Below are 23,541 nucleotides of genomic sequence, written 5' to 3'. Positions count from 1 at the left end.
AAGATGAAGCCATTTTTGTGTTCAATAGTTTTTGCTGTGCCGTAAAGTTTCACGTTTCAGTAAAAGAAGGAAAGATTAGTCCACTGATTCAAACAAGCTAGGTTGAAATAAAAGTGCATTTCAAACACAAGTATGCTGCTGTAAAGGGTAGAAAGTCATTTGACCCCCTTCAGTTTGTCTTTTATTAAATTTGACCAAGTAGCCCTGCAGTGCTCTAGGGATGACTATTATCCACTGCTAACTCTTTAGCCTTTTGTTGAGACCTAAAACAATCAAACATCAAGACCTAAGCACAACATATAATTACTTTGACTTATTTGAGGAAATAATTTTGAATGAATTATCTCGTTGAATTAAAGCGTTTGACAGATTTGTCAGTTTCTTGTGTCAGTGTAAAGTCCACACCGGAACCAACATGGCTGCCACCACCAAGATGGCCGAGGTAGATTCACTTCTTCATCCACACCCAGTGGCTCCACAAGCTGTGTTGGTGATCGATTGATTACTCTGATCAAATAATGCCAACATCTTAAATATTTATTGTCTCAAAGTTCATAATTTTCCATAATTCGATTTACTAAGTTCCTCTCAAAGAAGTTCCTCATGGCTCCATATTTGGATCACTGCTCTTCAATCTTTATGCATAAATTATGTTTAATCATAATTTACCAAATGCAGGATTAATTTTAATGCAGGTGAAAATTATCTATTATTTTAAGTAATTGAAACTCCTGAATGTCTCTAATCTGCTTTGATGTTAAAGTTGCTGCTCATATTGTCCAAAAAAAAAAAGAAAAAAAAAAGTTGTCAAAACCTGGTAAATTGCACATTTAATTCCAAAAGTACACAAATAGTAAAAATGGGTTTATTAAAGAAAAGTTAGACATCAATATAAAGCAGAAAAAGACGGAAATGTAAGAAAAGTCAGCTGCCGTCATTTACAGAAAACAAAATTGGCTAAAAGGCATTTCTTACAGCAGGAGAGCGATAGTAAAATAAAGGCAGAAAAATGACAAACTACAGCAACATCTGGCTAATTTAAAGATGCGTAAAAGTGTTTTAAAAAATGTAGTAAAAAAATAAACTAAACAAAAAGCAAATGCTAGGAAGAAAAAAAACAACATATTTTCATTTCTTCCTGATGACGCTGAGCTATAATATGCAGAATAAACAGAGCAGGTCATGCTTCTGTTTCAGTCCAAGAAAAAGATATACAAGTGTTTTCTCCTCAAATAAAAAAAAAAAAGTGAACATTTTAGACCCTACATACCATTAGGTGAAATTTTAACCTTGTGATCAAGCGAACATGCGTGTCGTGGTGAGTTTCTCTCTGTGTGTGCAGTGATCTACTGAACATGGCAGTTTTCTGCTTGCTTTGTTTGCTCCACTAAAACGTGTTTCTCTCTCTGCTCTGCGTCCTGATGGACATTCAGCCAAGCTTTCTGTTCGCCACGCAGAGGCTGCCGCGTCCCGTCAGAGCCGTCCGCTGACGAACCAGAGGGACTCTGCAGGTGGACGGGAACCAAAACCTGAGGGGAAGAAAGGTCAAAGGTCAGCTATGTAGAAACTGAAAAAGAACTTTAGATGGAAGGTTTACATTTTTTTATTTTATTTCTCCATTTCCACTCGGAGGCAAAACCATTACTTTTGACAATAATTTAGGGAGTTTAACCTCTTTATTGCATACTGGCTAAAGTACCGTGACTGAGGAATACAGAAGTTTTTTAATGTTTTTTCAGAGTCGTCTCTAGTGAGGTTGTGCTTCAAGTTGGGTCATAAACTGTTTTAGACGCTCTGCAGGTTTTATTACAAATCACGAACAGCATGGTGCCGTGGACTGAAAGCAGCAGAGTCCAACCTACGGGCCTCAAACAAGTCAGAAAAGAAAATACTTGGTTTAACTGTTGAATTTTAGTTTGACAAGTTGTGTGTAACGTTTCAAGGTTTTCCTCTCATATTTGATTGGCAGCTATTGTTACCATGCAAAAGAACAAACTAGTTTTACTTCATCCTGTTTTAATTGCCTTTCAATGTGTAAATAAATGGAACATCTAAATGAGTCGTTAAACATAAATAAATGCTTTATTTAAGAGATTATTTTACAAACATGTGTAATAGATTTTCTTTGAGCCAAGACATTTTTTTTTACTTATTTTCAGTTCAGTTTCCTCATGTCTGACATCCTGATGATATTTTGTTCATCAATACATCAAATAAAAGTTTCATTTTGATATATTTTTGTCATGAACATGAAAATTCTTAAACTATGTTTACGTTTTATTTTGTTGGATGCAAAACAAAGAAGCTTTTCTAAATAAATAAAATAGATGTTTTTTGTTGAAGAAGAATCGTAATTTAGGAGAATCGGTTCTCACCAGATTAAAACACTGCGATCTGATTGGCTAGGAGAGGAAAACAGGGTGAGGAACAGGTGTGTGGATGAAGAGCTGCTCACCTTGAGGTCTGGCTGAGTCTGCCTGGCAGCCAGCCGAGGACTGCAGCGCCTCCCGGTGGTCCTCCGGATGATGTACGGACTGGCCTCCCCCAGGGGGATATCAGCAAACCCTGAGAGTCAAAGTTAGAAACAATGAAATAAAACACAAAAACGTGGATCTTTGCTGCATCCTGTGTAATGATTTACTGGTTTTCTCCCAGTGATCCACCAGATCCCCTCACTGACCTTTCTGCACCAGGTCAGGCAGACCCTCTGGCCTGAACTCTTCGTCGTCCTGTTCTCCTCTTCCTCTGGGCGTCGCGGTGTTGGCTTTCAGTTTCTTGGTCAGGTTGTGCAAAGCCTCCTGGGCGCCGTCTCTGTCGCCGATTTCCTTATGACTCCGTTTCCCCGGAGACGATCCCTGCGGGGAGCTCGGCGTTGTCGTGGGAACCACATTCTCCGTGCTTTCACTGATTTTTTCTCCCTGGTGTCTGGAGGAAGACTTCCTCGCTGAGCGCCGGCGGGTTTCAGGAGGGGCCTTGGCTTCATTCGCGGGCTGGCTGGCAGCGAGCTGCTCCAGTCGGGTCTTCAGCGCGTCGTTGCTCTCCTCCAGCTTGTGGACTTTAACCATCAGGCTGCAGTATTTCTCCATGCTCTCGTCGGCCTCGGTGCTCTTCTCCTCCAGAAGCGCGTTAACCTCATCCAGCTCCTTCCTGATCTCCTCCAGCTCTCTTTCCTTCTCCGCTCTCACTCCCTCCAGAGCAGCCGCTCGCTCCTTCACCTCTCCCTCCTTCTGCTTCAGTTCTTGTCGTCTTTCCTCAGCCTCTGCCGTTTTTTTCTCCAGGGCGGTTTTCAGTTCTTCCACTTCTTTCCTCCTGACCTCTGCCTCCGACCTCAGCTGGGTCGCTTCAGCCTGCAACTCCTCACCGCTTCTTCCTCCTTCTGAAACAAGAGACATTTGCACACGATGCATCAGATAAGTTTATATGAAGTTTACATCAACTTCATTTTTAGCTGCTTCTCCTTGAATTACAGTTTCATTTAATGCAAAAAGTCAAACTTGCATAGATTGAGATGCTAAATGTGTATTTCAGTTCATTTTCATGTTCTGGCTTACAGTCAATGAAAACACAAAGTTCAGTTTTAGATTCACTGGAAAAAACACTAAATCTTACCAAGTATTTTTTGTCCAGTTTCTAGAGCAAATATCTTAGTACACTTGAAATAAGACAAAACTAACTTACAACAAACGTTTAAATACAAAATATGAGTTTAATTCTTTAATAAATACTCATTAGAGTTTATAACAATCTGCTGGTGGATCCCACCTGAGCTGCTTAGGATGTTCTGCTTCTCCTGCTCCAGCTGTTTGCAGGTCTTCATCCAGAGGGTCATTTTGCTCAGAGCAGAGTCTCTCTCTTTCGTCAGACGAGCCAAGCTGGATGTTAATCCAGAAACCTGGATGCAGAGAAGAGAATATTGCATATGAAACACATTCATTTTAGACCAGTTTAGGACTTTAAAGGTGTCCAAGTACAGGCCATGTTTTGTCCCTCTGCACTAGATGGGACATGTTTCAGCCTGATGGTCCAGCATACCTGCTCACTGAACTGGGTCATGGATCGCTTGCGTGTCTCCAGTTCTTCTTCCATGGAGGCGACTGTTTTCTGGAGAGCCTCACGTTCCTGGGTGAGCCTCTCTTTCTCCTCTGTTGCCTGCTGCTTCTCTTCCTCCAGCAGAGAAAGAGCTGAAGTCAGGTTGTTCTTCTCCTCTTCCATCATCAACAGAGAGGATTGTAACTCCTCAGTTTCTGCCTCTAATCTCAGCTTTTCCTGCTCCAGCGAGGAGACGGTTTGTTGGAGGCTCTGTTTCTCCGTTTCTACCAATGAGATCTTGGACTGAAGCTTTACCCTCTCCTCTTCTAACTCTGTCTTCTCCTGATCTGCCTCTGCTTTCTCTAGGTTCACAGACACCAGAGCAGACTGAAGCTCGTCTCTCTCCTGTTCTAGCTGTTCATTTCTTTCCTCTAATCGTTTCTTCTCTGCTGCGATTGATGAGATGGATTCTGCCTTATTCTCTTTCTCCTTCTCCAAAGTGAGGATTTCTTCCTCTTTAGCTTGATCAAGTGTCTTAAGATCCTTTATTTCTTCCCCTAAAGACTCAATAGTTGTCCTGAGGTCGTTGTTTTCCCTTTCCGACTCGGTCAGCTGGCCCTGAAGGTCTCCGACTCGCACACTTTGTCTCTCCGCTTCCTCTCTCGTCCATTTCTCCAGCTCCTCTAGTCTTTGTGTCCGTCTGTCTTCTTCTTCTCTTCTGTCCACCTCTGCTTTCTCCAAACCCTGTTCCAGTTTGTCCTTAGCTGCCTTCAGCTCCTCGATCTCTACATTTTTCATGTCTAGCTCTCTCTCTAAATGGGCTCTCTCAGATCTCAGAGTGTCCAGAGCGGCGGACAGCTCAGTCAGTTTCTCGTTCAGCTCTTTCTTCTCTTCCTCCACCTAAAATAATGAACAGAGTGGAAAAGCAACCAGGAGAAACGTTCACATGAATAAAAGTGTCTTAAATATTCTTTACAAGAAATTCAGACTGTATCATCACTGTCATACCCTCCTGACTACCAGGAAAAAAAATATTGTCCAATCACCATTTTTTTAAATCACAGTCTTTGTAAGGTAATAAAAGGTTTTATGCACTTACTTTGTCTCTTCCCATAAAATGTGTTATTACTGATAAACGCCATTTTTATGAATTAGAAAAAGGTACGTACAAAAGTCCCACCCCTTCACATGTGGTATCATTGAAAAGCCCTAAATGTCCTCTCCAGATACCAAAAGGAATTAATTCAGTAGAATGCAGGGGGTGGGAGATATTCAAGTTTAGAAATGTCCTCTACAGAGGACAAAAATGAACTACTGGTAGTCAGGATGATATGATTCTTTAAACTTTGAAAATCTGATACTTTATGCAAATATTTGTTTAGTTTCTTTTTTTGTGGCGCTGCTAGCACAGCCTGTCAAGTTGATTTATCGGCCTAAACAACAAGTACTTTTTCATGAAAGCTCAGGCTAGTTAGCATGGCCACTAATGATGGCGTTTAATTAAAAAAATACTTCATTCATCCCAAAGGGAAATTAAATGCAACTCATATAATCCAAATTCGTCAAAGAGTTATTCTAGTTGGTGATTTCTAAAACAGCTTTCAGTTGTTTCTCCACCATTAGCAAATTTAGCACCAAATACATGAGATGATTGACAGCGCTAAGACCAGCCTACAGGTTCTGATTGGTTGTTTCTGGTCAACAGTAGATTGTTTCACAGATCATCCTCTGGTCAAACTGTCACGACATGGTGAAAGTTTTAATATGTAAAAAAACATTTATTTTTATAAAAGTTACGTACTGCAGCTTTACGTTTTGTCTCTTTGGGATCAGATCCTCCAGAAATGGGTGAACCGTCCCAAAATGTAGGACTGGTTTTAATAAAACTGGATGTAATTAATTATTATCCTGGCCTTTCTTCATTTAACAGTTTGTTAAATCAAACTTTATTACATCAACCTGTGCAGGAGCAAATTAGCATATTTTTGCTCTGACTTGGTGCCGTGGATTTCTCCTTTTAGAGAGATAATGAAATGTACCGTTTCTGTGTAAATAAACACCAAACAGTAAAAACAGCAGCTGTGATTCAGCATTAGAGGGAAAAGCAAACGCATTGCAGTGTTTCTGTTACCTTACTCCTCTCCTCTTCCAGCTCAGCTTTTGCTGCTTCAGCCTGTTGGAGACGATAAAGTTCAGCTTTTTAACAACGTTCTGTCACCATACAACCTCAAAATGACTTCATTATGACTTGATGTGGCAAAAAGGGTGAAAAATAAAAACATGGAAGGAAAATAATTTAACATTTTTAAATACAAATCTGAAAAGTGTGGATTAGTGATTAGTTTATCAGACGCATGTTGATACGTAAATATTGACTAAATCCATCCATCCATTTTCTTTATTCCCTTGTCCCTCAGTGGGGTCGGGAGGGTTGCTGGTGCCCATCTCCAGCTAACGTTCCGGGCGAGAGGCGGGGTCACCCTGGACAGGTTGCCAGTCTGCCGCAGGGCAACACAGAGACAGACAGGACAAACAACTATGCACACACACACAATTTGGAGAGGCCAATTAACCTGACAGTCATGTTTTTGGACTGTGGGAGGAAGCCTGAGTACCCGGAGAAAACCCACGCATGCACAGGGAGAACATGCAAACTCCATGCAAACTCTGCATGGAGGTTTGATTCCAGAAGGTTCTGGAATCAAACCCAGAACCTTCTTGCTGCAAGGCAACAGCTCTACTAACTGCACCACTGTGCAGCCCTTGGCTAAATCTAAATTTAATGAACACACACACAAAAAAAAACTACACATCCTTTTCTTTTATCCATTATGTCACAAATTCCAGATGAAACACAGTGAAGTTTGTGTTTATGGCAAAATGTAAACAAATGAATAAATATTCAACATAAAAATCTTTCAAGGCTCTACATATTCGTCGTTATATCCACCTGCAACACGGCCTCCTCCAGATTTTGCTCAAATTCGTCATTCTCTCGCTCCAGCGCATCGATGCGATCCTGCAGCGAGTCAGACTTCCTCTGAGCAGCTGCAGACGCACAAAGACGCATTTAGACCAAAAACTCACAAATAAAAACAGCAGCTGGTCTGTTTCTGTGAACACACTAGTCGGCACCTTTGAGCTGCTCTCCCATGTTCTTCTTCTTCCTCTCGTCTGACTCAATGCGGACCTGGAGCTTCTCGATGCCCGTCCTCATCTGCTGGACTTCCTCCTGAGTGGAGTTCAGCCGAGACGCGATTTCTCCTTTCTCCAGCAGCGACGACTCCAGAGACTGGGAGAGGCGACACACTTCTCCCTCTAAAGCCTAAACAGCAAGCAAACCAGGAAGTTTGGACACTTTCCCCCCAGTGCAGTTCAAGCAATTTTCAAGGTAAGTTTTTAAACTTTTCCAGCACATTTTGGAAATAAACTATTCCAATAAATGTAAAAAACAGTTTTAATTCACTACTACGTGATATTATTAATTACTGTTATTAACGTCTTAATAGATTCAACAGAAGGGATAAAGTAAATTAAAATGTGCCAGAATTTTATGTTTTGAAAAGCCTCCCGCCTTATACACCGGACTGAACAAACTCACAAAAAGATCCAAAATTTCAATTTAACATATAAAATATAAGCCAACATTTATTTTAATTACACATATCAGTAAGTCATAAGAAATAATAAATACTCATCACATGGAAACATCCCAACAAATTGTGTTGTGCTCAAATAAAATGCTTAAGAAAGTTACAAGAAAAACTTTATTTAAACTAAACTTTATTTGTCAAATAGAAATAATTTTGGTAATTCTAATTGACCTAAAACCAGGTAAGTTTAGTTTGATTTAACTCCAGACAGTGAGAAAATGTGTCTTTTTATTAGACATGTGAAAATATCTGATTTCAAATGTAAACGTTACTTTACATTGAACTTTATTATAAAACTGTGCATTTTGAATATCAATGATTTTATACAGAAATCAAATACTTTCTGCACCTTGGAAACACCTGCAGAGGCATGGATGTCAGATTTTCTCCCCACTGACTGAAAGGTTTGCTCTGAACTCACCTGGATTTTTCCGGCCATGGACTCGGTGTTTTGGTTGGTAGACGTGTGATCTTCTTCCATCTCGTGGAGGTGGCTCAGCAGCCCCTCCTTCTCCCTGTTATGTTTAGAAATGGCCTCTTCCAGAACCACAACCTGCTGCAAAACCTTGACAAAAAACAGACAGAAATCAGATATAATAACTAAAAATACAAACAGTTCATTAAGTTTTTAAAATTAAACAAACATCTCTATTTACTGTATTTTCTGCACTATAGGGCGCACTGGATTATAAGGCGGACCTTCAATGAATGGCCTATTTTAAAACTCTTTCCATATACAAGGCGCATAGAATAGACGCTTCAGTTTGGGTTGCCAGTTTGTTCTGTAATCTATTATTACACATCCACATTTGTAAAGAAGTGGTCCCTGAGTACTTTACATAGCATCCTGCCACAATCGTTTCACTCACGGTGTTGGTGCTGCGATATTTTGCCCAACTGCTTTCTGGGTAATACAGACCAACCGACACGCTGCCGCCGCAGTCTCCGTCTCTCTTCCTCCGCCCCCCCCTGGCTTTAAATGTATTATCAAACTTTATTAACAAACCAGCGTTCTGACAACTATCCCAGCATGCACCGCGTGCTTCTTCTTCTACGGGGGAAAATGAAGTCGGCGGCTGCTTACCGTAGTTGCTAGACCTGTTGTGGCTCAATATTGGTCCATATATAAGGCGCACCGGATTATAAGGCGCTCTGTCGGCTTTTGAGGAAATTGAAGGTTTTTAGGTGCGCCTTATAGTGCGGAAAATACGGTAATTATGGTTTTAACATGCATCTTTAGATAAATTCACCCCAAGGATCCTAAAATGTATTCATTACCTGCTCCCTCTCTGCCTTCACTCTCTCCATGCTGCTTTGCAGACCTTCGTACTCCTTCCTTCCGACCCGGATGTCTTCCTCCAGGATGGAGATTAAATTTCTGGTTTCCAGGTTTGTCTTCTCCAAACCGTGAACTTTGTCCCTCCAGTGACCTAAAGACTGACTCAACTCATCTCGGTCTTCACAGCACGACACGAGTTCGGCTCTCAGCTGGGTCGTCTGGAGAAAAACAAACACTGGGAAAGATTAACCGCAGGAAACCTGATCGGGACGCTCACAATTCAAGAAGGGCTGAAACGATTAATCAGTCTAAACGTGATTAATCACATTTAGACTGATTAATCGATTGGTGAAATCATTTAGTAATTGATTAATCGTTAACTGGAGAATACAAAAAAATAAAAAATAAAACAGGCTCAGGTCAGAGCAGTAATTGAGCCAAATCTGTAAAAACAAATACATTTTGCATTTAAGATAAAAAAACTAAAACTCTTCTTTTGTAAATATGATCTACCCAGAACTCCTCAAGTGGCATCTTTAGCTTCACCTGGTTCATATTCTGTAAACAAAAAAAACTTTAAACACCTTTTGCTTTCCAATAATAAGGATAATAGCCTCCAGGTTACCGCCACCCTGTATTGATATTAAGTCGAGCAGAAACGGCCGAGCTTTTCACATCAAGTATTTTTTAGCTGCAGATGCTTCATTTGCTACAAATCTTTAATATACACTAAAGGAATGTTATGTTGTTGCATTTCAGGCAGTAAAATGTTTTCTTATTTACTTATTTGTATCTTTTAAAGTAATTTTAATATTGTATAAAAAAAGACATTAAAATTCTGCAGAATCTGCTCATTTTTGTCCTGTTAATGGATTGACAGAATAATTGATTACTAAAATAATGCGCAGCTCTAAATTGAGACATGCTTAAGAAGCCGATACCAGCCAACCTGCACTGCTAATAATTAGCAACTCAAGGCTCCATCATCAGTGATGTTCCTGAAGTCATTTAGTGTTTCCAGCTGACAAATGGATGAAAATAATAAATAGATGGATCAGAGCGCGGAGAAAGATGGATGGTGAATAAATGGACAACTAGAAGAATTATGTAAATGATCACAGAGAAATGAAAAGTGGATGGATGATGAGATGTTGGACAAAGAGAAAAAATAAACGATGGACTAATGGATAACAAAATTAGTGGAAATCTGGAGATAAGAACATTTTTCATTAGATTTTTCTCTGCGGTCGTCCAAACCTGGAAGGACCTAAACACCAGACTACTGAAACATCTGTTGATGCAGACAGGTGAATTTATTTAAATCAGGGCGCTGACCTCCATAAGGAGAGCTTCTATCTGCTGTTTCCGTCCTGAACACGTCTTCCTCTGGGTCTCCAGCTCCTCCGTAAGCCTGCAGCTTTCTGCCTGCATGCTCTCCAGTTCAGACTCCATTCCCAGGATGTGCTGCTCCAGGTTTGCTTTTTCAGAGCGGACCCTCTTCAACTCGCTCTCCTGCTGAAGGAACTTCTCATCCCATCCGCCTGCAGAACCAGAACAAACGTCTCTTCAATGCCAAGAACGCATCGTCTAACCTGCCTCCTTGAAGAGGACAGGCCTACAAAACATTTTAATTAAGTTTTTTTTACATCTAAACATTCTTAGATAATGAAATTATAGTCTGGTCAGTTATTTTCAGAATGAGCCGTTTTAGGGCCTCTGTCACTTTAAATCCAAATACGTTACTGCTGCCAACGCCCAAACCTCAACGTTTACACCGTTTACGTGAAAACGGCTGCAAACAGACACATGATTATACAACCATAGATCTTTGAAAAGCAGAAGTGGAGCCTCCTGCTCAACCAACAGGAATTCAGCAAATGGTTTCTGGATGGTAAAGTGGACAACAAAACTCTCGTCTTTTCCAGCAGCCATTGTACAGAGCATACAGCAGTAAAATCAGCTGACCAAACGTGCTGGAGCTCAGCTTGGGTTGCTAGGTAACGGGACTGGGCTCGGTTGGGGTTGCTAGGTAATGGCTCAGAGCCTGTCTAATGTGACTTTTTGCAAGGTTTTTAAAACGGCTCATTTTCCAGACACCAACAACCATTAACTTACTGCTGAAAAAAATAAAAAAATAAAAAACAGCTGGGTGTGAACTTATTATTGCATAATAGGTTCCCTTTAAATATTTTTTAAAAGATTGTTAGAAAGTCAAAACAAAAACCTTTGGCCATCTCAAGTCCTTCCAACATCTCCATGATGTCAGTGAGTTGACATTTAGACGTTTCCAGCTGCAGACTAAGCGAGTCCCTCTCCTCCAGCAGCTGCGTCACCTGAACAGCAGACCAGACATGATCTTCACCTCCATCCCTAAAGTCACAATCCAGTTCAAATTAAATCATTTCTTCCTCCTACCTGATCAGAAAGACTCTTCTTCTCCTCCAAAGTGAAGCTGAGCTGCTCCTCTGCAGCCTGAACTTTCTCCTCCAGCTTCTGAGCTTTGACTTCCAGCTCTGCTCTCAGCTGCAGCTCAGAGGTCAGCAGGTCAAACTCTGACCGCAGCGTCATCAGTTCTCTCTGCTGCTCCGAGATCATTTCTGCGTCAACGCTGACGTCTTTCGCCGGCCAAGAATCGTCTCCTGATGGACACATGGATGTAAGAAAGAGTTCAGGTTCAGTTGGACTGAAATCAGACAGTTTAACATTGTTTTTCCAAGTCTTTGACTAGGCCATTCTAACCCAGTTATCATTGTCCACATTAGAGAATTTTACTTTTAAATGTGACTAACACTTTATGGGGCCTTGAAAGCAGAATTTGCTTTAGGGGCCCTCCTCTTCATCAGCACCACTAACAGCGTTTTAATTCAGATTCAGTGAAATCTGAATTAAATATTCATGAAAAATAACTCCTTCCTTTGGCAGATTATTTCACTTATAACATGGGGAAAATGTCTTGTAATAAGTGAAATAAGTGGAATAAGTAGGGGTTTTTTCTCAGTATTGAGGAATTATTGACTTAAGCTCATATTTCTTTCTGAAAGGTTACTTGTAAGTTTTGTCTTATTTCAAGTGTACAGAAATATTTGCTGTAGAAACTAGACTGGAAATAAGAAGACTGGAAGTAAGATTTTGTGTTTCTGCAGTGTAGCTATGGTAACACACCAAACAAATAAATGAAGATTTATTCTTTTACTAAGAAAACTTCTTAAATCTTAAAATTAAATGTAAAACAGTTTAAGGCTTGTAATGTATTTTTGCTGAAACCATTAAATCAGATTTAAAAACTTTGTCATTCTCAGTAAATAAATGTTTTTAGATCTATGGGTCGGGTTAAAATGTTAGCAATACATGAAGCTGCTTAGTTCGATTATGCTTTGGGCCGGCTCTGAATATGACCAGCAGTACACAGTGAGTTAAGATCCACTGGCTGCTTCCTTAATTAGAATTTAACTGAATTTTTAACCATTTCTTGTGTCTCTGCTTTTTTAAGACCATATTTGTTTCTGAGTAAGTTTCCTGAGTGAAACGTCTTCATGCTGCCGTTTGTTCACTAATCTTTTCTAAACCTCTGAAGCTTTTATCGAACATCTATATTTATATTCAGAGTTTTATGTTGTTGCAAATAGTACTCAAAGAGACATGCACATTCCTCTAGTCTGGAGTATTTTTCTAACTACTTTCCCCTTCCTGTACACTTTTTATCCTTCACTTTGTTTTTTGCATCCATCTTTGTGTGAGTCACTTTGCTGCTGTTGCACAGAAATTTTGGGACAATAAAGGACATTTCTAATCTATTCTTCTGGTGAACATTTAAAAGAAAACACAACGTTATGACCTCTAATCACTCACCTCTTATCTCATGTTGGGAGGAAGATGCATCATAGTTCTCATTTTCTCCACTACTGCTGCAGCTCTCCTCAGAAACCTTTAAAAAAAAACATAAAATTAAAACCTGAAGACTCCCTGCTTTGAAAAGGTTTTTTTAAGCAACATTTCTGATGCATTTGGTTTCTACCTGTTGGTGAAGTTGGATTTCCTGAGCATCATGTTTATGAGCCTCCTCCTCACTGATCATCTCCTGATCAGCGCCGTCCTCCCCAGCGATCAGCTCTGCCTCTCTGTCGGGGAAAACAGACGTTTTCTCTTGTAAATACAGGAAAAAAACAAACATTTGATGTACAGCGATGTTTGCTAGAAACTCTGTACCTCACAGCCTGATCTGGGATCTTCGCAGACGCCTCTTCCTGTTGGTTCAGTGGATCTGACTCTGCGCCGGTACCGACGCTCGCATCGAGTTCTGGGTTTGGTTCGGTCGGTTCAGCTGCCTCTGCTGGACGAACCGCAGCAGGTGGTTGGGAATAAATACTTCAACACGTCACGTTTAAAGCAACCACACTCACCTCCATCCTCAGGGTCTTTGGGTTCCAGGTGGGGGATGGTTTCATCTGGATTCTGGTATTTCTGTGGTTTTGTGAGCTGCTGAATGATGCGCTGCTGCTGGTCCACTTGCTGCAGCAGCAGGTCGCACTGCTGCTGCAGCACAGCCAGCTCCATCTGGAGGACGGACAGCTTCTGGTGCAGTGCAGCCTGCTCCACCTCAAACTGCTGGTTCCTGTCACACAAACAATTTCCTCCATTTTCTCACTGATAAACAGGTTTTATATTATATATATATATAAATAAATCTGTTCTTTCCATAGCTATTAAATCCACCAAAGGTAAGAACTCTGATGTTTTCATGCATCAATGCAGAAATGTGAAGAGTTCCTGTTGGAATAAAAACTATAATCTCTATAAAAACAAGAAAAGAGAAATACATATGGCCTAAGTATTTTAAGTAAAAATAAAAACTAAATTTGTAAAAATATGTATTGGCAGGTCAATATACCAAACTCAATTTCTGATTTTAGTCACTTTTTTTCAGTATTTTTATTTACAAATGTCAGAATATGCCTCAGAAAATGATCAGTTTCTCTGATTTGACTCTTTTTAGGTATATGTTTGAGTAAAATGAAGATTGTTCTTTTATTCTATAAACTACTGACAAATTTAGTTATTATTAGCAGAAAATGAGAAATGGTAAAAATAACGAAAAAGATTCAGGGCTTTCAGACCTCAAATAAAGCAAAGAGTTTATATTCATTTAGAAACAATATTAATACTTTAACTCAGGAAAAGTTCAGAAACCAATATTTGGAGGAATAACCAGGTTTTCAATGCAGTGCTCTCAATCTTAATTTCTTCCAGAGCCGTATTTCCAAAAACGATCTTTTATTTCAATCATTTCCTCTGTGAGTTGACCTGAATTCAAACGCCAAACAAATAGAAGCTGTAAAACACGTTTGTCAACAAGATGGCGGCCTTGGGCAAAGTGATATTACTTGAGCAAAGGAGCACAAAAAAGAGAGAGAGAGAGAGAAAAAAAAAAAAAGATTTTCCTGAAATTAAATCTTCAAAACTGAAAAGTTTGATTTAATCGATAAAATCTATGCATCGCCCAGCAGCAGTCAGACCTGATTGGTGCGTCTAAGTCACGGAAACATGAAACGGACGTACCGCTCTCTGCTCTCCGTGTGGTTGGTCTCGTCCCTCGGGTCGAGCTTCTCCTGCAGCATCTGCCGCTCCTCCTCAGCGGACAGCAGCGAGCGCTGGACACGCTCGCTCTCCTCCCGCAGAGACGCCATCTCCTCCTGCAGCCTCTCTGCGCTGGTTTGCAGCTGCTGCTTCTCTGCAGTCAGACGGTTCGTCTCCGACTGCAGCTGGACGTTTTCCTCAGAGATTTGACTAAACTTTGACTCCAGCTGGAGTTTCTCCTCCTCCACCTGCTGCACTTTGCAGACCAGCTCCCCGTTCTCAGAGGTTAAAGCAGAAAGCCTCTCCTGCAGCTCAACTTTTTCCTCGCTGACTGAACGCAGAGCGACGTCCAGCTGGGCTTTCTCCTCCGAGACCTGACGGAGCGCGGACTCCGTCTGTTGTGTTTCTGCAGCCATCCCATCGATCATTGCCTCCGCCTCCTGCTTCTGCTCAGATAACTCTCCAACATCAGCATGGAGCTGCTGAATCTCCTTCAACAGGTCGCTCATTCTCTCCTCCAGCTCCTCCTTCCCCGCTTTCACCCGAGTGATTTCAGTTTCAGCTCGTTTCTGCTCATCCATCAGCAGCGTTAAGAAAGCCTGGAGGCCGTTTTTCTCCTCGTTTAGCTGATCCAAACGGGTCTCTTTCTCCTGAATGATCTGCCTCAGCTCGGTCTCTGCCTTTGAGCTTTCCTCAGTGACCTGACTCAGTTTGGCCTCCAAGGCGGAGACGCTCTCCTCTAGCTGCTGCCGTCTGACGGCGTCCTCCTCCAGACGGGTTATCTCGCAGCTCCGCTCCAGCAGCTCCTCCTTCGCTGTCACGTATTTTGTCTCCAGCAGAGAGTTTTGGGACTGGACCTCGTCCAAACGGATCTCCAAGACAGAAACCTGAGAGTAGACATGGGAGAGCATTAGTTAAACATACCGTTACATCTCAATGAATCAGGACTGATGGCTAATTGGATAAAAATTAGCAACGTTCTGCTGATTTTTTTGTTATACAATATTAGAAATAAATTAAAAGATGCAAATACACAATTAAATTTCTTTTTGAATAAGAAAGCAAACATTTTATTGCCTAAAATGCAACAACATAGCATTCCTTTAGCGCACGGTTGACCATTTGTAGCACAAGATGCATCTGCAGCTTAAAAATACTTCAAACATCAACATTTGATTGATTGATTTTTTTTGGATTAACCAAATATGAATTTGATAGGAAAAGGTGATAAATATGAGAATTTGAATCAAGTGAGGCTAAAATGGCCTCTTGAGGAGTTCTGGGTGAAACATATTTACACAAAAATAAAAAAAGTTTTTGTTTTTTTTATCTTAAGTGCAAAATGCAGACAGTTTTTAATACAGTTTTTTCTTAATTACTGCTCTGACAATGTGGTTATTTCAACAAATTACCCTTTTGAAGTTTGTCCATGCCACATAACGACTAATAAAATCTAAATTAGGTGACAATTATTTCAATAATCAATTGATTATGATTAGTCTGATCAATTGTTTCAACCTTAAATAATTCATATGGTTATGGAAAAGTCGATTTACTTCAGTAATTCTAAAATAAGCTTTAAGGAATATATTTTAAGCATGTTTTCTGATTATTATACTTGTATGCCTCGCAGTTGTTGAAATCTCAAAATATAATTCAACATAAAATTCAAATATTAAACAACAAAGTAAAGAGACACAAATGTTACGGCCAACAGAATCAAAGAGGCGACTGCTGACTTGATGATCAACGACATTGATAATCCACACAAGGGAATTGCTAAAGAAGTTGGTAGAAACTGGTAGAAAAGGGTCAAACAAAGAAAAAGGAGTTTGAGGAGCAGAGCCAATTAAAGAGTTTGAGGGTGTTTCAAAACTGCTGAAGAGTAATAAAAACAAAACGTGAACCAACCTGGGTTTGCTGTCCTCCAGCATGGCCTCCAGTGACGCTATGGTTCCCTTCAGCTCCTCCACCTGACTGTCCACAGAGGTCATGGCCGACTCGTTGTCCTCCAGGTCCATCTGCAGCATCTCCAGCTGCACCTTTATTCAATAGATACATACTTTGAAAGTAATGTTTATATTCACATTTACTAGTACTGTAAACCATTAATCTTTGATGAACCATTAAACAATTAGTTACTGTAATAATGGTTTATTACATTTAAATTACTGTAGTTCGAATCATTAACTCAATGTTAGACCTTCTTTTAGTGTAGTTCGGCCCCCGTCCAGCAGAGGGCGCCGCTGGTCATCCTTAAGAGGAGCCAGTTATGATACAGAAACAAAGATGGCGGCTATCCCAGCACGAGAAAGAGACAACAGTCCAAACGGTTCGGCAAGGGATGCAAAAGGAACTTACTGCGGTTTGGTTTTGAAATATAAACTCCTTACGTTACGTAATCACATTACCAGCGCTGTTTCAGCCGAACTGCAACCAACTATATTTTCTATTCAGCGACCTAAGAGGTTACTGTTATATTTTATAAATATGCGACAAAATCATAAATGTCTGTTTATTCAGTCAGTATGTAATGCAGCTGGTACAAAATAAAGGGAAATTTTAATTACTTTTTTTTTAAATCAGCATTTTAAATATAGCCCTTCGTCTTATGTAATGACGTTCAACCCTCTTGATACAAGAGAATACGGCCACTTTTCAATTAATCCATAAGATCAGTCAACTTTAGATTAACTCATTGATCTATCACTTACACACTTTTCATAATTTATTGGAACAACAGAAGAGACAAGACACATTACAGTACAACTACCACATCACACAATACTATTTTAAAAAGTAAACATAATAAAGAACCAGGGCTTGGTTTTTTTAAGCCATTCTGCATATGAAGACCTTAATAACTGACCTTGATTTTGTTCATGGCCACCGTCTTCTCCTTCAGGAGCTCAGAGGCTTTGGTCTGCTCTGCCTCTGCTTTGTTCAGCTTCTCTTTCAGACTCTTTATCGTGTTGTCTCTTTCTTCCAGGCCGCAGGACACTGCAGACAGAGTCGCCTTCATGGTTTGGATCTCCTCCCGTCTGGAGCTCGATTCTGCTTTGGTTGCAGCTGACGACTGCTTAATGGCTTCCAACTGCTCTTTGAGGTTCCTCTCCTTATTGATGAAATCCCCAATCTCTGAACTGTGGCTCTCAGACTCTGTCCTCAGCTTCTCTGTGAGATTATTGATCTGATCCTCCAAAGCAGTGATATGTTTCACTTTCTCAGACCAGGTGACCTCCAGGTCAGCTTTTATTTCATTTGCAGAGCGGAGGCACTTTTCTGAAGCTTCAAGAGATTTGTTAAGGTGAGCAAGGGACTGGTTGACCACGTCCAGTTTGTTTTTCAGGACAGGAACCTCCTCTGCTGCTTCCTGGTTTGCAGCAACCTGCTTTTCCAGACATAAGATCTGTTCCTGGAGAGTGTTTATCCTTTCAGTGTGACTGAACTGCAGGATCTGAACAAAGATGCATAATTTAATCTCAACACCAAGAAAAAAAAATTTTTTTTTACTCAATGTAACAATAAACGGTGCTTGACGATAAATTGTCCCAGAATCATTGTGATAAATGATAATGTTTTGAAACCATTTTCAAATACAATGGTAGCAGCACAATAACACATTCTCATGTTCATCCAATAAACTTTAAATTTTGATGAACATTTAACACTAAAATTTTAAATATTCAAATTAAATAAGCAAAACAACAAATAAAATGGATACGGAAGTCTCTATAAAAAAAATATCCTTCAAAGAAAAGAATTAGTTGAAACCAAAGCACTAGATTGGAGACTTCTGTCATCCAGCTTTTGTTGGATAAATCACATAAATAGAAATTATTGAGTTTGTTTTCATTTATTATGAGATTACATGATTTTTTTTTGCTTAATCAGGGCGACTGTAATGTTAAAGAAACAAAAACAAACCCATAAAGAAAGTACACTGCTCAAAAAAAATAAAGGGAACACTTAAACAACACAATATAACTCCAAGTAAATCAAACTTCTGTGAAATCAAACTGTCCACTTAGGAAGCAACACTGACTGACAACGGAGACCCACGTCGGGTCAATCAGTGTTGCTTCCTAAGTGGACAGTTTGATTTCACAGAAGTTTGATTTACTTGGAGTTATATTGTGTTGTTTAAGTGTTCCCTTTATTTTTTTGAGCAGTATATTATGCAGCCTTTTTTTTTTTTTACCTCTGCTTCTTTCTGCATCTCTTGAAGTCGATTTTCCAGCTCAGCCTTTTGATTTTCCACAGAGAGGATCTGAGCTCCAGCCGCCCTGAGCTGCTGCTCCGTCTCCTCCGTCCGGCTCCGCTGGACCTTCAGCTCCTCCTCCAAACGTTTCAGCTCCTCTGATTTCTCCTCGCACGTCTTCGTCAGCTCCTCCTCCTTATCGGACATCGTCTTAATTTGTTTCTGCAGCTCGGCTCCCAGCTGCTCCTGGACCTTCAGGATCTGCTCCATGGAAGTGATCTGAAACGGGGCGGGGGGGAAGAAAACATGGTTAAAATGTTACTTTTATAGATTTTAGGTGATAAATCAGGACAAAACGATGAATAAATAAATACAGGAATGAGTTTATTTTATTTGCCTACAACACCAGTTTGCGTAGTTCTAACAAATACATTAAAAATTGTGTTTGAAATGAGATAAAATAAAGTAATTAATACATTTTAAGACACTGTGTGGACAACAAAAATAATATTTTGTAACTTTACAAATCTAAATGTTAGACAAAAAAAAAAAAAGCATATTTAGAATGAATAAATCAATATGCTTGTAATTTCTGCTTAGAAATACCTGGTGAGATGAATGTTTTTTCACTGAATACAAGCTCTAAATAAAATACTTTGTGTCTGGAGAGCAGCAGCTCCTGCTGGACCTCCTCCGCCTGCAGCTTGACGCGCTCCGTCTCCTCAGCCTGCGCCGAAACGCTCTCCTCACACTGCTTCAGCAGGACGGCCTTCTGCATCACGAAGCTGGGAAAACGAAACGAATCAAATGCATCTGAATGACGGATCAGCAACAACGAGGGCTGCAGCTAATAATTACCATAGTAACCGATAATTAGATTGATTGTTTTGACAAAAAAAATCCAGCAGATTTTTTTATTTATGTTTGAGAGATTCAATTAAAATTAAACTTTTTTGGGGAAAATGAAAATTTTCTTGCCTAAAATGCAACAACGTAGCATTCCTTTAGTGAACACTCGATCGTTTGCATCTGCAGCCAAAAACAAAAACTAAACAACAAAAAAAATCTTATTTGTGAAAATCTCAGTCATTTCTGCTTGATTTAACATCAATATATTGTAGGGATGGATTAATTACTGGAAAGAAAAAGGTGATTAATAAAATATTTTGTTTTGTAAATTAGAAGCAGTTGTTTTGAGTTGAGCATATTTTATTTACAAGGTTTTTAAATCTTAAAAGTGTTGATTTGGCTTCATTTCTGCTCCGTGTGTTTTGAGTTTTTATGCTCCCGTTAATTGATTGATCATTAAATTAGTTGATGAGTGCATTAATAATTGATTCATTTCAGTAAATGCCTCAGTGAGGACAGATAATTTATTCCTCATCATGTTTAACCTCCACCTCGTTATAGAAGCTACAGAGACTCATCTGTTAATCAGAATTCAAACGTGCCGAGTTTCAAACATAGAAAAACTAAAGACTTTATGTGTCCGACCTGTCGCTCTGCGCCTCCTGCTGTGCGGCGGACTGAGCCAGGCTGTCCTTCAGCTGGCTGACCTCGGCCAGGCCCAGCTCCAGCAGCTGGTCCTTGGAGCGCAGCAGGTCGCAGGCAGCCTGGTGCTCCTCCTGCAGCTCAGAGATCGTCTTCTCAGCCAGCTCGGCTCGAGACGTCTCCCTCTGCAGCCGGGACTCCAGCTCTTTCACCTGTTTAAAGAAACGAGGGAAACGTTTCCCCGTCACCTCAACGCAACGAGCTTAAAGGAAAAGCCACATCCGGTTCTCAGACCCAAAAGGTTCCTGCTGCTAAACTCTCTTCTTGCTTACAGGGTTTGTAAGCTTTCCACACGGTAAAATTCAAACACTTTTCAGTCTTTTTATTTATTTATTTTTTTTACTTTTTGAGCCTCAACATTAGGCCTGTCGTGTTAAATTTTGCTGGACGATAAATTGTCCCAGAAATTATTGCAATAAATGATGTTATTTTGAGATCATTTTCATGGCTTAAAAATACAAGAACATGTTCTCAAAGATAAATAAACTTTAACTTTAACACTGGAACAGGAAGACATTTTAAATATCCAAAACGAGACAAACAAAAATGACAGAAAAATAATAATTAAAAAAAGAAAAGAAAAAAAGATTGATGAAGTAACTGGCCTAAAATAAGAAAAGTTTCATTTGATTTGACTTCAGACAGCGATTAAAATTTATATGTTTTTTTTATTAGGTGTGGAAAACTATCTGGTTTCACTTCCAAGCAATGTTTTCAATATTTGTGCTTTTAATTAAATGCTAGATTGTGTATCATTACAAAACTTTGCACAGAAATGAAGCGTTTTCCAAGCCTTGAAAACGTCTCGGGGTTCATGAAGCATTTTTAGCTGGTGTCTGATCCCTGTTGCTCCTAGAGGAGGACAGACTGAAGGTTTTTCCAGGAGGAGCCAGAGTCTTGGCCTCACCTGTCCCTGGAGCTGTGCCAGCTGCTTCCCGGCGTTCTCCAGCTCTTTGCCGTGTTTCTGTTCCGCTTCAGAGACGTGGAGCTGAAGCTGCTGGTACTGATGCTGCTTCTCCTCCAGCTCCGTGCTCCTCATGAGGAGTTCTCCCTTCAGGGCGTCGATGTGGGCGGACAGACTGGCTTTGTCTGCCTCCATGGATGAGATCTGGGCCTGCAGCATTAAGCACACACGTTTAATTTCTTCCTGAACAGCAGCAGGTTGCATATTGATGAAACTCACCTGGAGTTCGTTGTTGCCCTCGTGCATCTGACTCGCTTTGTCCTCCAAAGTGATAATCCTGTCAGTGAGCTCCTGCTGCACGGCCTCGGTTTGGTTGATCAAGTTCTCCTTGTTCTTCTTCCACTCCAGCAGAGCCTGGTGCTCCTGTTTCACAGCCTGGCACTCGTCCTGACTCTGACGGAGGTTTGATTTCAACGCTTCGCTCTCCTTCTCTTCCACCGTCAGCTTGTTGCTCAGCGTCTCGCTCTCCTGCTTCTGCTTCTGAAGCTCATTCTGAGATCTGCAAAGCAACAAATCTGTTATGATGAACTGAATGTCAATGGAAAACTGAAACATGACGAGCAAAACGCTTGATTACAGTCAAAATATAATTTATAGTGATAGATTATCAACTATAGATTATCAAAAAAAACTAATCAGGCAAGTAATTTTAAACACACTTAATTTTTATGTATTATTTTGTACTAAACATGTTCTGTGTTTTGTCTTTGTTCTGAATGTATCCGCCTCATTTCTTTTTGTTATGTTTTTTGTGTTTATTTTATTTCTGTTGCCGTTATTTGTTCTCTTATCTGGTTATTTTGCACTAATTTGTTGATTCGTAATGTTTGTTCTGTGTGAACCAAGTTGTGAATAATAAAAAATATATTTTTAAACAAACGAAGCCTTTTAATTACGGTTGGATGATATGGACATAGAATTTTATTGCAATATTTTGTGGCATTAATGCTATAACAATAAAAATTATGATTAAAAAAAACAAATTTTTACTTTTTTGGGGGGTTACTGTATGGCACACAAACAAAATATTGCTATTGAAAAATACATTTTAAATAGAAGTGATTTATATCACTAAACTGCACATAGTAACTTCATTTTAATAATTTTTTTTAATTTACTGACATTTATTGATGCTCTTATGGAGCAAATATGTTACCTTTGTTATTTTGGTAGGACTGAACCAATTGTGATAAATTTATTATTGAGATAATTGTCAACTAATTTAGTGATCTCAGAAAAGATTATTTGATGAAAAAAAAAAAAAAAACATTTAAAGCAGTAATTCAGCCAAAACTTTCCAAAATATAAATACATTTTGAATTTACGATAACACCTTAGTAAATATTTTTTACCCAAAACTCCTTGAGTGGCTCAGTTTCAACTTCACCCAGTTCTCTAAAAGAAAGCTACGTTTTTGCATTTTAGGAAATAAAATTTTTATTAATCAAAAACAGGACTAAATTATTTATTTCAATATTTAATGTGCTTATAATATTGAATAAAAATGGCTTAAGTGGTTAAATGAAAAATCTGGAAAATACGCCAGTTTTTTTATTTGATTGTGTCAGAATTACTAAAATAACTGATAGTTGCAGCCCAATATTTTGATCTATCACAACTGAAGAAGCAACAGCATCATAATTGACGGGGCAGATGGCAGAAATGTTGATCCAAGTGAAAAACATCTTCATCTAATAGGAGCCTCGTTTTGTTTAATTTTCTCCACCTGGCCGCCAATTTCCTGGACACCAACTCAGAACTGCCCTCTACTGTTCGCTTCGCCAAACAACACAGCCAAATTAGCACATCGCTCACTTCTTCCTTCATGCTTCTTTTACATTTCTCAATGTCTGGCATAGAAAACCATAATCCATCATAAGCAGAAAGAAAACGTTACGACTTCTAAGATGTTTACTTGTCACTCCGGGCCTCTGCGTCAGAAAGCGTCTTCTTCATCTGCTCCAGCTCTCTTGCTGCCGCCTGAGTCTGTTGCTCAAGTTTGGACTGGAGTCTCTTCAGCTCCTCGGCCTGTCTGTCAGATTTCGCTGAAGTACAAGAAAGAAAGCTGGTGAGAAGACACGAGTAGGACACATCAACAATCATTCCTGCTGCTTCAGCACCTTTCAGATCCTCCAGCTGCCCCTGGGTCCGTTTCAGCGACTGCTCCGAGGTCCTCTTCTCCTCCTCCAGCTGAGTCAGCGACCTGCTGCTGCGGTCCAGCTGGATGGTCACACCGCTCTTCTCTTTGTGCAGCTCCTGAAGGGCAGGGGACATTTTGAAAATGGGTAAC

The 23,541-nt window shown here is 39.9% G+C and overlaps 1 protein-coding gene and 2 long non-coding RNA genes across 4 annotated transcripts in view; 2 read left to right on the top strand and 1 right to left on the bottom strand.

Annotated features, from left to right (window-relative positions):
• Window positions 1–851: 851 nt before the first annotated feature.
• The window catches only part of cenpf (centromere protein F), a 29,178-nt gene continuing 6,488 nt past the window's right edge, over window positions 852–23,541 (bottom strand). Inside the window, exons 12-38 of the mRNA XM_081605277.1 lie at window positions 23,372–23,507; window positions 23,167–23,296; window positions 21,471–21,750; window positions 21,195–21,401; window positions 20,231–20,439; window positions 19,392–19,521; window positions 18,737–19,015; window positions 17,405–17,992; window positions 16,443–16,577; window positions 14,518–15,422; window positions 13,362–13,573; window positions 13,168–13,291; window positions 12,977–13,079; window positions 12,811–12,886; window positions 11,377–11,600; window positions 11,186–11,294; window positions 10,297–10,502; window positions 8,961–9,179; window positions 8,104–8,247; window positions 7,165–7,354; window positions 6,980–7,077; window positions 6,161–6,202; window positions 4,033–4,929; window positions 3,763–3,892; window positions 2,681–3,376; window positions 2,456–2,565; window positions 852–1,529 (exon numbers count right to left, since the gene is read on the bottom strand). Of these exons, the coding sequence (XP_081461403.1) occupies window positions 1,347–1,529; window positions 2,456–2,565; window positions 2,681–3,376; window positions 3,763–3,892; window positions 4,033–4,929; window positions 6,161–6,202; window positions 6,980–7,077; window positions 7,165–7,354; window positions 8,104–8,247; window positions 8,961–9,179; window positions 10,297–10,502; window positions 11,186–11,294; window positions 11,377–11,600; window positions 12,811–12,886; window positions 12,977–13,079; window positions 13,168–13,291; window positions 13,362–13,573; window positions 14,518–15,422; window positions 16,443–16,577; window positions 17,405–17,992; window positions 18,737–19,015; window positions 19,392–19,521; window positions 20,231–20,439; window positions 21,195–21,401; window positions 21,471–21,750; window positions 23,167–23,296; window positions 23,372–23,507 (6,762 nt within the window). The 3' untranslated portion in view covers window positions 852–1,346. The remainder of the gene's footprint in view (window positions 1,530–2,455; window positions 2,566–2,680; window positions 3,377–3,762; window positions 3,893–4,032; window positions 4,930–6,160; window positions 6,203–6,979; window positions 7,078–7,164; window positions 7,355–8,103; window positions 8,248–8,960; window positions 9,180–10,296; window positions 10,503–11,185; window positions 11,295–11,376; window positions 11,601–12,810; window positions 12,887–12,976; window positions 13,080–13,167; window positions 13,292–13,361; window positions 13,574–14,517; window positions 15,423–16,442; window positions 16,578–17,404; window positions 17,993–18,736; window positions 19,016–19,391; window positions 19,522–20,230; window positions 20,440–21,194; window positions 21,402–21,470; window positions 21,751–23,166; window positions 23,297–23,371; window positions 23,508–23,541) is intronic.
• On the top strand, window positions 7,330–9,812 carry LOC145551116 (uncharacterized). Its single transcript, XR_014086933.1, has 3 exons — window positions 7,330–7,420; window positions 9,003–9,071; window positions 9,148–9,812. It is a non-coding gene; the product is annotated as an uncharacterized LOC145551116 (long non-coding RNA).
• On the top strand, window positions 16,626–18,081 carry LOC145551115 (uncharacterized). 2 transcript variants are annotated; one of them, XR_014086932.1, is made up of 2 exons: window positions 16,626–16,867; window positions 17,525–18,081. It is a non-coding gene; the product is annotated as an uncharacterized LOC145551115 (long non-coding RNA). The 2 variants fall into 2 exon arrangements; XR_014086931.1 differs by having other exon boundaries at window positions 16,866–17,003.

This window comes from Poecilia reticulata, chromosome 3 (genome assembly GCF_904066995.2).
Source record: "Poecilia reticulata chromosome 3, P_reticulata-male-v2, whole genome shotgun sequence".
Taxonomy (NCBI): domain Eukaryota; kingdom Metazoa; phylum Chordata; class Actinopteri; order Cyprinodontiformes; family Poeciliidae; genus Poecilia; species Poecilia reticulata.
This window is presented reverse-complemented; position numbering and strand designations above follow the sequence as displayed.